The 14,201-nt window shown below is 53.8% G+C and overlaps 1 protein-coding gene across 1 annotated transcript in view; it reads left to right on the top strand.

Moving 5' to 3' along the window:
• BMP6 (bone morphogenetic protein 6) overlaps positions 1-14,201 on the top strand; it is a 145,121-nt gene that overhangs the window by 129,363 nt on the left and 1,557 nt on the right. Inside the window, exons 3-6 of the mRNA XM_030881473.3 lie at positions 4,729-4,877; positions 5,363-5,560; positions 13,124-13,200; positions 14,016-14,126. Of these exons, the coding sequence (XP_030737333.1) occupies positions 4,729-4,877; positions 5,363-5,560; positions 13,124-13,200; positions 14,016-14,126 (535 nt within the window). The remainder of the gene's footprint in view (positions 1-4,728; positions 4,878-5,362; positions 5,561-13,123; positions 13,201-14,015; positions 14,127-14,201) is intronic.

Here is a 14,201-nt window from a genome sequence, read left to right as displayed (position 1 = left end):
CTAACATATGTAGGAGAAGTCCTACATATGTTTACATGGTAAACACCATGTAAGGGCACAGCTGTGTTAATATCCTGACAGCAAAGTGATTTGTACTGGTTTATTGAAGATGAAGTATCCCTTACAGAGTGGAAGTGCGTTTGATATATGAACTTTTTATGCTCATCCTAGAGGTGCAAACTGGGTAAATTCAAGTACCATAAATCAATGAGAGCTTAGCTGATTATATAATAATAATGTTCATTCACCCATGTTACTCAAATCCGTGTGTGTGTGTGTGTGTGTGTGTGTGTAGCAGTTTACTCTGATTTGTAATGCTTTGTTTTCAAATATCCTATTTCTTTCTATCTTTTTAGTTGGTAAAAGTTCAGACGTAATCCTCTATATACGATACATTACATAAGAAAAAAGTAAAAATCCTTGCCTTACTGTCTAATTTTCATTGATTTTTGACTTTCATTCTATTTGAAAATTGTACTTCTCGCCTAAAGAAGACCTCGATGCCCCTGGAGTGGGGTTTGGAAGGGAACCCCTGCTGTTTGCCTAGCAAAGTCAGGAGCGCCTTGTTTGAGGCAACACTTCGACAGGGTGCGTAGACTGAGAAGGTCATGTGTCATTGAAGAAAAGTAAATAGATGTGGGTCACACCAGACCCATTTTAGTGACTTGCCATAAATAGTGTGTCTTAAATACCTGAGTTACTGGAAGCATTGAGCCAGTGAAGTCCCTCCTCAAAGCTGTCATTCTTTTTGAAAGTTCCTCACCCTTTCTGAGTGTGTGTCAGTGGTGTCTGCAGTCTAGACAGAGGGCATTGTGCCTGGGAAAAGGAGGAGGGTGAGACCGGGAGCCACTGGAGTCCCAGCAGCAGGCGTTAGGCATCTCAACCTTTACTTCCTGCACGACCTTTCACCCCTCCGACACTGACCCTGACATGAGAAGTCACTCGTGATTTCTCATCCTGTGCCAGCCCTGAGCATCTGAATGTGTTTTCTGTATCCAGCCGCCATTGGCATTGATGTGCAGTGGATTTTAAACTCTGACTTTATTATTCCAAGTCCTTGTTTGGGTAATTACTACCTCTGCCCTGTACTTTAGAAAAAAAAAATTTATTGAACTAGAGTTGATTTACTATATTTTGTTAGTTTCAGGTATACGGCAAAGTGATTCAGTTGTGTGTGTGTACATACGCACACACACACACAAATATACTTTTTTCAAATTCCTTTCCATGATAGGTTATTACAAGATGGTGAATATAGTTCCCTGTGCTATACAGTAGGTCCTTGTTGTTTATCTTTTTTTTTTTTTTTTTGGTGGTACGCGGGCCTCTCACTGTTGTGGCCTCTCCCGCTGTGGAGCACAGGCTCCGGACGCGCAGGCTCAGCGGCCATGGCTCACGGGCCCAGCCGCTCCACGGCATGTGGGATCCTCCCGGACCGGGGCACGAACCCGTGTCGCCTGCATCGGCAGGCGGACTCTCAACCACTGCGCCACCAGGGAAGCCCTGTTTATCTATTTTATATACAGTTGTATGTATCTGTTAATCCCCAATTCCCAATTTACCCCCCCCCCTTTCCCCTTTAGTAACCATGATTGTTCTCTGTATCTGTGAGTCTCTTATTGGTAAGTAAGTTCATTTGTATGATTTTTTAGGATTCAGCAAATAAGTGATCTCGTGATATTTGCCCGCCTATACTTTTCTTGACTCTGCTTTTGAAGCCTGAGCTCCGGTTTCAAGCTGTAGTGACCCCACTTAACACCTGTGTGGCCTTCACACCCTTACCCTCTCCAGGCTGCACGCCCTCAGCTCTAGAAGAGACACGTGATAGGACCTGCCTCCCCGGGCTTCCCTTGGAGCGGCGGGAGCTCTTCTCGAGGCCCCGCTCGGTGAAAGCACACGGGAAATATTTGCTGTTCCTCCAGCCACTGAGCCCAGCTATTTCAAGCCCATGTTCTCCATCACTTCCCTTCTAAGGGACCTGAGCATCCTAGGTTTAAGTGGCTGAATTTGATTCGCCCTCAGTGCCCTGAGCCCCGGAGCTCTTCCTGTCTCCAGGCTCAGCTGCGACCCTGTGTGTGTGGATCCATGGGTCTCCTAAGCTGTGAGGACCGGCACTGTCCTCGCTGCACAGTCAGCGAGGTGTGGCCCAGAAGCACCACCAATTCCTGGGGACCCCAGTGGGACTCCGGAGCAGAGTCAGGGTAGAAACTCGGGCTCCCGTGTCCACCAATCCCCACGCAGCGTGTGGACTTCATTTCCTCCCCATCATGGTTATGCGTGCTTCCCCTCCCTCTTTAAGTCACGCCCTTCTCCTCTTTCCCTTTTTCTCTTCTTCTGTCTCCCTTTTGTGGATGACGGCCTCTGTCCCATCGCCCCACTTTCTCTAACAGACTCCCCCGTTCCTTCATCATTAACTCTTTTTAACTATAAAAGCTCATTCTAGCTCTTTCTACCAGCTATGCCACGCCCATATCTTGGGCTGTATTTCTCTGCATCCTTGTTACAAGTCCTGAAAACATGTGCATGGAAGCTCTTAGTGACCAGTGGCCCTCGGCTCTAACCCCACACGGACCCTCTTCAGCTCAGGGGCAGCCTCACACCCTGACATTCTCACCGCGTCTTCATTCTAGAAGCCGCCCCTCTGACAAGAACATGTCTTGTGCATCCTTTGGGACTAGGGTGACTTTTCCCACATTGCCGTTCATAGTGTCTGTGTTATTTCTGGATGAAGGTCTTCTCCAACCTTTCAGAACAGCACTGATGTCTTTTTTACATCTTCACTTCAAAGCTTTGGACCCGCCACCCCCTCTTGCTGCTTTCCACGAACACCCCCCGTCTGCCTGCCCACAGCCACCTCAGTGATGGGGGGGGTAATTTCTCAGCAGGGTGTGTGACACATTGGGGGAGGGGGGGTGCTTTATAGATGGCAGGCGGTGATGTGCCCCCTGCAGACTCTGTCCACCAGCTGAATAAACGATGCGTAGGCACACCTACTGCTTGGAACTTGGAAAAGATGACAATAGCCTTGCCTTCCAACTCTGAGCCATGTAAACAGGAAAAATTGTTTCCCCTCTGAGAAGTCGAATAACATTTTTAACTCAGATGTTTCACTGGCCTCCCAAACGTTGGATGGACTAGAGATACATTGTATTCAGTTGTCACAGGTTGTCTTTCATAATAATCTCAAAAGGCAGGAAGTCATTGTGGAAAACTCTGAATCCACTTACTTTCTTTTCACCAGATTGTTCTTTCAATACTGGTCATGTGTCCATAAACTCACACCTGAGTCTCAGTTTCCCCAGCTGTAAAATGGGGGTAATGATATTCTACCTAGTTTTCAGGATGGTTGAAGCAAAGTAGATGCAAGCGCTTTATGACCGATTTAAATGTACACTGTTAGGACCTCCCTGGTGGCGCAGTGGTTAAGAATCCGCCTGCCAGTGCTGGGGACACAGGTTCGAGCCCTGGTCCGGGAAGATACCACATGCTGCAGAGCAACTAAGCCCGTGAGCCACAACTACTGAGCCCATGTGCCACAACTACTGAAGTCCGTACGCCTAGAGCCCGTGCTGTGCAACAAGAGAAGCCACCGCAATGAGAAGCCCGCGCACCTTAACGAAGAGTAGCCCCCGCTCGCCACAACTAGAGAAAGCCCACACGTAGCAACGAAGATCCAATGCAGCCAAAACTAAATACATAAATAAATTTATAAAATAAATAAATGTACACTGTTAGTATTGTGATGGTCATCTTAAATTTAGTATTGAATTCTAGTAGTTGTTCTGTAAGCTCTTGCAGCAAAATATTTCCAGCACCAGGGGATTTGAGTCTTTCCATGGCTAAAACCTCCCCCTTCCCTGTCATGGGAATTCCAGGCCATTTCATGCCGGTGTCTCTGGGACGTCAACTCAGACTGTGTCCTCGCGACACACCAAGGTGACCGTCCTACACGCTGCCTTGTCGTGGCATGTGGGTCCCTCACCCCATCTTCCCACACTAGCGTTATATCAGCTGGAAACTGTTAAAAAAAAAAAAAAAAAAAAGTAAGTCCGTGTGGAGCCCAGTGGAAGGAACGGGCTCGGTGAGTTTGCCTCAAAGGGCCCCGGCATGGCTCACAGCGGGGCTGGGACAGACTTGAAACTCACCGTCCACATGGGGAAGGACGCGGCTCTCACCGTAGGCCATGCGAAGGCCTTAATTAACAGAAAAGACTTGATGATTACTCAGAAGTAGGATGTGAATCCTGGCTTCTCCTTTCACAGGAACTAACGTGAGGATTGTCGGGTTCTGAGCTTTTAAAAAAATTAACAAAGTACAACTTAGTAAATGCTCATCTTTATTGATCCTGATTTAATATTTTCTTACCCCTCTTCCTCACTGCCCCCTCCACGGCCTCTCTGTTTAGAGTTCATTAGCTGCAAAGCGTGCAACAATAGGACTGTTTATTTATTTTGAATTTACCTTAATTCTAAAAAAGATGTGGCCTGAGCAGCTGTCGTGAGGCTTTTGGTGACACCGAGGGGCGCCCCTATGTCAGCTGCTGTCCATGCGGCACCCCAGCAGGTTGTGTTGCGGGTGTGTCCTGTGTGATGTCACACCAGCCGGGGCCACGGCTGGTCGCCGTCCCTGACCCGACGGTGGCATCTGTCGTCTGACACCGGGCAGGACGGAGTGGGGATGAGCTGGGGGCCCTGCGCCCTTCATCCTGCCACCTTTTCCCTCTTTCAGAGACTCTGACCTGTTTCTGTTGGACACCCGCGCCGTGTGGGCCTCGGAAGAAGGCTGGCTGGAATTTGACATCACAGCCACCAGCAACCTGTGGGTCCTGACCCCGCAGCACAACATGGGGCTGCAGCTGAGTGTGGTCACGCGGGACGGTGAGTTGGCCAAGCTCGGGCCGAGGGTCGTCGGCCTTGGTCTCCTTCGCGGCAGGCGTGGCAGAGCCGTGGTTTCCGGGTGGGCCCCGGGCTCCAGGATGGCTTGGCTTCCTGTCCCCTCAGAGCCACTGTGGACCAGCAATGCCTCCTCCCCCAAGCCTCCTGGCAAGGACTTGGAGACGGTGAGATGGTCCTGGGTCCGAGAGGACCCGCGGAGGGCAGCGCCCAGGCAGAGGCCGGGCCGCGTCAAGAGAGAGAGGAAGGTGGGAGCGGGTCCGAGCGCCGACACCGCGTGGGTCAGTGGGCGCCCTTCCCTCACCTGCGCGTCCCCGCTGCGGCCCGCGGGCCCGGCACCTGGGGCCTGTGGAGCTGCCTCGCCGGTGGGAGGCACGTGATCGGGAAGAAGGATGCACAGGCCGGGGTGAGAACAGCACAACTGGGGGGCTGGGGGTCCCACCACCCTCCTGCTTTGATTTGCCTTCCAGGGCTCGACATCAGCCCCCGAGCCGCCGGCCTGGTGGGCAGGGACGGCCCCTACGACAAGCAGCCCTTCATGGTGGCCTTCTTCAAGGCCAGTGAGGTCCACGTGCGCAGCACCCGCTCGGCCGCCGGCCGGCGGCGACAACAGAGCCGCAACCGCTCCGCCCCGGCCCAGGATGTGTCGCGGGCCTCCAGCGCCTCAGGTGGGTTGGGCGACCCCGTCTTTGCAGGACCCTGTGGGCTCTGGGGCGTCCGTGAGGACACAGGACCCGCCAAGGCTTTCAGACGCTGCGCAGCTTCCACAGGTGCCTGAGCAGCCCCCGATAATCTAGACGGGTCCCTAGGCCGTCAGAGGGGAACACTTGTTACCCCGAGGTTGTCTCAGGCTGCAGACAGCCTCAGAGTCTGTTTTGCCAGAAAAGCGTCCTTTTGTTTGGTCAGGTCTCTCCACCTCTTTTCATGCCCGTGCCGAGCCTTAGAGCGCCTAGCTTTTCTCCTAGTTGCGTTACGCCGGGGAAACCGTGACTTGCAAACGTGGTACATCCGTGTAAGGCGGGTTGGCGTTCGTCGGTGCTCTTGGCTGGAAGTGGTATGGCCAGTCAGCTCCAACAGCCCTCTCTGATGGATTTCGCTGGTGCATTTGATTGGCAAGTTCAGGGTTCTACCTTTAGACGTGTTTAGATCCGTGGGCTCAGATGATATTAGGAATCTCTGTTTTCCTAGCTTCCTCTGTTGGTGGCATTCTCAGAAAGCCTGTCTTGATGTGGTGGTCAGGAAGGCAACCTCAGCTTCAGAAAGAGAGCATCTCTTTCGTGGTAGCTTCAGACAGCCAGGTTGGGCCCAGGTGCTCACCCCCTGGAGGGTAGGGGATGGAGTCAGCCCCCTCCTGCCCTGAACAGGCAGGGTCAAAAGGGCAGGAGAGAGGAAACAGCTCCCACTGCCCGAGTGTCAATTCAGAGGTCTTTCCGAAATGCTTCCTCCCACGCCTGCCTTTTGGGGAAGAGGCACGGAAGCCCACTCATCAGAACACGGTGGTGGGGGGGCGGGTAGCAGGTGTTCCCTCCTGACACCCAGCTCACAGAGCTAGTCAGTATTGAATTCAAACCAAGGTGCATCTTACTCTAGAGTTGGTGCTTTCGAGTTCTGGGTTTCCTTTTCCTTTAAATAGCCCAGAAATCAAGCACGAAGTTGAAGATTTGCTGTAGGATTTGCAGTTGGAGATCTTGCTTCCCTCATTACTACTCTGTGACTTTGGACAAACTAATCCACTTCGGCGTCAGTTTACCCAGCTGTTAAGTGGGGATGCTTGATCCTCGGGGGCTTTGCTGGAATTAAATGAGAAGCATTGCTCTGGCTCAAAGACAAGTTGCCTCCAAGCATGGGAAGGTCTCAGGGTGTACGTTAGGCTCCTCTGAAGGCATGTAAAATACTTCTGGAAGATGCGTTAATTCTTCCAGGTGACTGTTAAACAGTGTCATCTTCCATGGCCGGCAAGAGTTCTTGGAACTTTCCGAAGCGCCCCGTTTTCCTTTGGGAAACAGTGTCTTCATTTTGGGTTCTGACTCAGCGTTTCTGTTACCAGTAACCTGGATGTGGAACTTGTACCACCCGGTGTGATGTGACATTGTGCTGCTTCTCCTCCTGGTGTTTCTTGGAGGCTTCGCCCAGCATGGGTGTTCCTGTGTTTACCGCTAGAAACAGTCAGGGTTGGGGTTTAAAGAAGAAGAAGAAATGATTGCTTGCCTTTATTCGCTTGGCAGGAAGCCTGCTGAACAGTAATCATCGCAGTGCTGTCCTCGGGGCGCGGCGGTGCAGCCGGCCCGTGGCATCTGATGAACTGCGGTCAGTTTGGTACCAGGACCTCAGGCCTGAAGGCGGCTCTTGAGGTGTCGATTACTTTTTTTTAATTTTTTTTTTTGCGGTACGCGGGCCTCTCACTGTTGTGGCCTCTCCCGTTGCGGAGCACAGGCTCCGGACGCGCAGGCTCAGCGGCCATGGCTCACGGGCCCAGCCACTCCGTGGCATGTGGGATCTTCCCGGGCCGGGGCACGATCCCGCGTCCCCTGCATCGGCAGGCGGACTCCCAACCACTGCGCCACCAGGGAAGCCCTCGATTGCTTTTTAAAATGAAAATCTCACTTGATTTACTCCACATCCCCTCCCCCACCAGTACACACATAAATGTCTTTTTTAATCGAGAAAACATGTCATCTCTGATTTGGGTTTTCGTGGCATCACTGAATTATTCTCTTCCAAATCCCTTCCGGCATTTTGTTTTCAGTTTGATGAGTTTAAATTAAATACGAATAGTAAAGGTGGTCTAATTTGTAAGAAGAGGCAAGTACATCTGCTTTTTCTTGGTCTTCCCACCCCCCCAGCCCCGTACTTTCAAACATGCTTTGTTCCTTTCAGCAGCACTGAGGCTAAGAGTTCCTAACAAGTGGGCCTGGCCTCACCTGCTTAAAGGCCCAGACCCCCAAGAAAGTGTTACTACGGAGGGTCCTCCTTCCCTCCCGCTGTCTTCAAAGACTCTCGCAAGCTGGTCCAAGAAGTGGCCCAGGTTAGGCTCACCGAAGTGCTTTATCGGTTTGGCCCTTTCCTCCTTCCTTATTCTCGCCATTAATGGGAATGGAGGTGCAGAGGGGATTGCTCTTGGAGAAGGTGTTTCCAGAAAGATGGCCTGCCCTCCAGGGGAACGGACCATCGGTTTGCGCTTTCTTTCCGGGCTATGGTGGGGCCAGATGTTGCTGGGTCTTCGTGAACCAGGTAGATGCTGCCGAGACAAAAAGCTGTGGTCTCGGTGTGACTCCAAGGGGGACTTGCCCCTTGTAAATCTTTCGGGAGGTTGAAGGAAGGGATGGCTTGGCCTCTGCTGCCCCCCGTCTTCCACAGTGTGCTGCTCCCAGGGAATTCATACTTCTCCACTGAAACAAACACCAGCAGCCGCCCACCGGAGACTGTCCTGCCTCTGGGTAAAGAAGTTAGCATCATCCGTCCAGTTGCCCGTCATCAGGGTGAAACATGGCAGGGAAACACGCGGCTGTTTTTGGCACTGAGCTGCCGATGCTGGAGACGGCGGGACGCGTCCCCGAGGGAGAGGCCAGCAGCCCGCCCGCCTCTTCCCCTGCCCACCAAAATCTGCTCTCACACCTGTCCTTGGCCTTCAAGCTGGACTTCCCAAACACATGCACCAAGCAGTGGGTTTGGACCGAAGTCTCCCTGGATGGGTTTGACCTGCCCTGGCTTCTCTGTCGCTGTCTGCTCTGAGTGGATGTTGGATGTTGGCCGTGTCGCTCTTCTCCAGTGGGCTTGGATATCGTCTGGACCATAGTGTTCATCGTTTGACACGTGTTTTACTAGTCCTGGTCCAAGCCGTGCTGTGCAGCCCACTGGGGATTCTAGTGTCTCTGGCCATTCTTTTCGGCCTCCAGGCTACCAGCCAGCCCACTGCTCCTGTGGCACCCCATCCACGGCTCCCCGAGCTCTCATTGGGTGGTCTCGTTCTACCTGCTGCCATTCATCCTCTTTCATAGTATCTTTCTCTCAGCGTCCATGATTTTGTCTCCTGGGGGACTGACACCACCTGACCGACCCATTACAAGGGTTGTGAACAAATGGCCTTGAGGGTGGTTCCATGTGGTGATTCTAGATTCTGTTCTAGCTCATTTTCCAAGATCTTTCCAAGACATCTTTGGGGTGTGGGGTAGTGAATGTGCTTTCAGTTCAGCTGGTGAGTCTGAGGTTTTCTGCCGTGTCCACCAGCTGGCTGCCAACACCGTGACTGAGAATTGCTCTTTGTTTTGGCAGATGAATAGTTTTGAAACATTTTCTGCCACTTTGAACAATTCATGTCAAATTGGATTCACTGACCTTTGGGCCTCGTTCACCCTTGACGTTCATGTTGCCATCACTCAGCCCTGCTGACTATCTCTGAACCAGCAGCTTCTCAAGACCCTCTCTCTGCTTTGGAATGAGCTCTTCATCGATTCAAATGCTACCTGTGAGCATCTCTTAAATTCTCCTCTGTCTCTTTCCAACCCACCCAAACATGTATCCTTTTCTTAAAATTTTATTTATTTATTTATTGGTTATTTTTGGCTGCGTTGGGTCTCTGTTGCTGCCCACGGGCCTTCTCTAGTTGCGGCGAGCAGGGGCTACTCTTTGTTACGGTGCGCGGGCTTCTCATGGCCGTGGCTTCTCTTGTTGCGTAGCACGGGCTCTAGGCGAGCGGGCTCAGTAGTTGTGGCTCGCGGGCTGTAGTGCGCAGGCTTGGTAGTTGTGGCGCACGGGCTTAGTTGCTCCGTGGCATGTGGGATCTTCCCGGACCAGGGCTTGAACCCATATCCCCTGCATCTTAACCTCTGTGCCACCCGGTAAGTCCCCAAACATGTATCCTTAAGGGTCCTGGGAGAAAAGGTGGCTCTGGTACATGTAAATACACTGTTGACCTTCTCGTTGCTGGTTCATATCTTCTATCCCTTGAACTTTCCAGTTGGGACCATTCAGTATGCTTCCAGCATAGGAAAGGTACCCAGAACTCATCACTTGCAAAGCAGTGATGTGGGTACTTTATTATGACTATGACATGCTTTGCTGTAGATTTCAGGGAATTTCAGTGCACAGACTAGGGGGTCTCATTCTCCCAGAGCAATGTTTGCTTGGCCTTTTAGTTCCTGGCGGGTGTCCCCTCTAGCTCAGCACTTGCTTCCATGGGTTGACATGCCAGGGATGACAGGGCTCGTCCACCATGGACACCCAACGCTTGGGAAGAACGGACACGGGTCAGGGCTGTGACTTAGCCGTGTATAGTTCTTCAAAGGCGCGAATTTTAATGTGTCATTTTGATCTTAAATTCAAATTTTAGGGCCTGGAGCTTGGCTCCCAGAGGTCTGGGTCAAGAGGTGGAGGCTCGTCCAGGGCTTTCTAAATGAAATCAGAACTTAGTTCTCCACAGCTGTGGAGGACAGTCAGGGCATGAGTGATTGGAAAGTTAGAATTGTTCCAAATTCCATATTTCTAATACTTGACTCTCGTCTGCCATTACGCCCCCTTTAGGATAAAAGTTATCAAGGAGTGAAGCCAACTAGAACCTGACCTTCTACTCCATCCCTAGGTTCACCCCTAATGAATGTGCTAACGGGCCGGTAATGCTGAATAATAAAGAGGTGTGAACAGGTGCCGCAAGATGCCCGAATAATTCACCAACTACTGCCAACTCCCCAGAGGGCACTGGGGGCCAGGGTCCCTCTAGGAAGGGACAGAGGTGCGTGAAGCAGGGAGTCTCAGGGCTCAGTCTTTAAGGAGAGCCTCTGTTTTCAAGATACTTAGCTCCATATTCTTTTATAATCAAGACCAAGGCTGAGATCAAAGCCCCGCTCAGATTAAATGGAGCTGTATAAGACCTTGAAATCCTGCAGCCACAAAAGAACAGGACTTCACTGTTGCCTTTCATGCTAACCGTCCGGTTGTAAACAAAATCGAGCCTCTGAAAAGCAAGCTGTCCCCCCATTCCTGCCCCCCGCCCAGCACTTTACGAGATTATTGACACCAGAAATCAAAATCCCAGTGTGGTCCCGGGGTCCCACAGTGTCAGTGGCACAGGAGCTGGGCTTCTTCCAGCAGGTTCTCAAGGCCCCGTTGATTCTGTGGGGTACGTGGGAGCCGGAGATTCCTTTGGGATAAGCTGGGCGGATCAGGCCGGAGGCAGGGGAGGAGCGGCCAGCCCAGTGCAGACAGGGGTACCATTTTAACAGCTGCCCTTTGCCCTTGCCCTTGTCATTCTAGGAGGGAAGGGAAATGAGAGCAGCGAATTGTTCCCTCTAAAAAACAAGCTTCCTCTGGGAAGACTCTGCAGCCTGAGCTCAGAAGAGCCGGGCTGTGCGGACAGCGTGCTCTGTGCTCCTGCTGTCCTGGTGTTTTCCTGGCCGAGCCTGGGGCCTGCAGCTGGTGTGGCCTGGGGCAGGGGAGGCGGTCAGCCCCCGGCGGCTGTCTGCAGAAGCCTTCACGCTCCTCCCCTGCCCCCTGGTTTCTTAGGCCGCCCTGACTCTGTCTCTTTCCTGCTTCTTCCCCTCTCCAGTCTCCCCTTTGTTCCTCTCTCCTCCTCTCTTGGGGCTGGAAAGGACAGCAGGCCGGCTGCCTGGACCCCTGGGGCTTGGGCTGAGCTGGGGCCGCAGGGATTCAGGTGCAGCCGCCTCCCTGGTGGCTGCCCGGCCCCGCCTGTGGCGTGATGGGGCCCCTGCCCTTCTCATCCCGGCCCCGCTCTCCTGAGAATCTCTTCTGCCCAAGGGAAGCGAGGGCCAGACTGCGGAGATGGCGGGGGGTCGGCCAGGCCCTTCCCCACGCCCCCTCGGTTCCGTCCGGCAGAAGCAGCAACTGTCCCTGCCTGCGTCCCGATGCCCACTGGGGGTCCTACAGCCCAGTTCCGTCCTGATCCTGACGGCCTGGGGGGAGCACAGATGCCACCAGGTCAACGGCTTGGCCCCCTGCGGATGCCACCTGTGGCTCTGTCCCGCTCGGTGAGATTCAGGGGTTCCCGTAATGCCCCCTCCCGGGTCTGCTGATTCACTGGAGCAACTCACAGGACGCAGGAAAGTGCCCCACTTGGGACTCCAGCTGGATTAGAAAGGACGCAGAGGAGGGGCAGCCCTCTCCCCAGAGGACCCGGCGGGCCGCTCTCCCCGCACACGGACATGCTCACCCAACAACCCCAGGCTCCCCCGAGCCCCGTGTCCAGAGTTGTCACGTGGGCTTCACGACTTGAACTCCGCCTCCAGTCCTCCCCCCTTCCCTGGAGGTCAGGCTGGCCCACGTCCCAACCTCTGATCACGTGGTGGTCTTTCTGGTGAGCAGCCCATCCTGAGCTCTCCGGGGCCCCACTAGGAGCTGGATTATCACACAGGAAATTCCACGGTTTGGGTAGCTCTTCACGTGTCCTTAACTTCATTCCACCAGAACTGCTCTCTCTTCCTCTCTCTCTCCCTCTTTAACTGTCCCTTCTCTGAACTCCCGGTGGGGTTTCTCTCCAGCCCCTGCGCATGGCGTTCAGATTCTGTTTTGTACTGGCGTGAGCTCTGCACGTCTCACGGCACCCCGTCCGTTCCCTGAGTCGCTGGAGGCCAGAAGCCTTGCCTAACGGATCCTCGTGTTTCCCGTGGCACCTCGCAGGGGGCGCGTCACACAGAAGCCGCTCCGTCTGGCCTAGATGAGTCAGGGCACCCTTGTCCTCCTGCCAGCGGTCGGTTAATGAAGCCAGGCTAGCAGGTCCTGACACACAGAGCAGGTGCGCGCACTTCAGCCCCGCCCCGTCCCCACTCCCAGCCTCCCGGGCAGGCCCGGCTCCAGGGCGCCCCCTTCAGGAGGCTCTCCCGGCCCCTGCGCAGCTTCAGGACAGCCCCGGTTTTAGAAAGCGAGCGGAACCTGCCTGGTGTGTCTTGTCTGTGAATATGATGTCCTCCAAGTCAGGGCCCCGGGGTGTTTGGGGCATCTTGGTCCAACAGGGGATCACGACAAACGTCTGTTGCTTGAAAGGAGTCCATTCAGGTCAGTAATGACGTGTTGTGTGCCAGTGTGCCTGGCAGTGACCCCAGAGTGGACGAGACGGAGTTAAGTCAAACACCCGAGCAGCTGGGAGGAGGCTGCAGAACTGTGGGCGCCCCAGCTGTGTCTAGCGGGGGCCTTGTGCACGGCTGGCCAGTGGTTAACTGTCCGGGTAAGTTTGTAAGCGAAGAATGAATCAGTTAACTGTGGCATCTTCTGATCTCCAACAGATTACAACAGCAGTGAACTGAAAACAGCCTGCAGGAAGCACGAGCTCTACGTGAGCTTCCAGGACCTGGGCTGGCAGGTGAGTGCTCTGGACAGCAAGGGGGACGAGGCCCTCTCTCGGCAGCCTCTTCTCATCTTAGAGGCAGCAGCCATCCTCAGAGACCTTGAACTTGAGGGCTGAGAAGGTTCCTCCTGTGAAGGTCTTAGGGGCCCTTCCAGATGCCCAGGTCTTGGAGTGGCGTGGCAAAAGGCCCGCCCACCCGGGCAGGAAGCCCCCCGGCTCCTTTCCAGGTGCGCAGGCGCCCTGTCCCTCCACATCAGTAGCCCATTTCCCAGTGCTCTTCTCTCATTCTCTCAGGGTCCACAGGGCCTGTATTGCTTTGGGCATTTAAACAGGAGTTCACTGTGCTTTGAGAAGGGGCTGGAAGAGCATCTAACAGTTAACTTCTCCAAGGGCCACATGCCAGTTCGCCCAGACTAGAAGCGCACCAATGCTCTGCCTCCCTGCCGAAGGCCACTGCTAGTTAATAAGAGAAGACGCAAATTCTAGGCGTCCAGTGATGGAAGATCGTTCCCATGTGCGGTGGCATTGCGGAGACGGAGTACCTGGGCTCCTGGAGAGGCTCCTTTGGTCCAAGTTCATGGAGCCAGCCACCTGCAGGCCTCCAGGCCTAGGCGGGCCAGGAGCAGGTCAGGGCCTTGTGGGCCTGTGGAAGGAGCGAGGGCTCCAGAGTCTGACTGACCGGGTTCACAGCCTCGCTTTGCCCCTCGAGTGTGACCTCGACCTGCTGTGTCTGTCTCCTTAGCTGCCCCATGTGAGTGATAGCTTCTCGCAGGGTTCCTGAGGGCACAGGTGATACGAGGTGTGTGTGTACATCACTCTCTCTGTTGCAGGACTGGATCATTGCACCCAAGGGTTACGCTGCCAACTACTGTGATGGAGAATGCTCCTTCCCTCTCAACGCGCACATGAACGCCACCAACCATGCCATCGTGCAGACCCTGGTGAGCGCTGGCATCTCCACGTGACTGGGGAGTAGGCCCGGGCCAGGTATTGTTCCTAACGACACCTCCCCTCCT

Source organism: Globicephala melas, chromosome 11, assembly GCF_963455315.2.
Source record: "Globicephala melas chromosome 11, mGloMel1.2, whole genome shotgun sequence".
Classification (NCBI taxonomy): domain Eukaryota; kingdom Metazoa; phylum Chordata; class Mammalia; order Artiodactyla; family Delphinidae; genus Globicephala; species Globicephala melas.
This window is presented reverse-complemented; position numbering and strand designations above follow the sequence as displayed.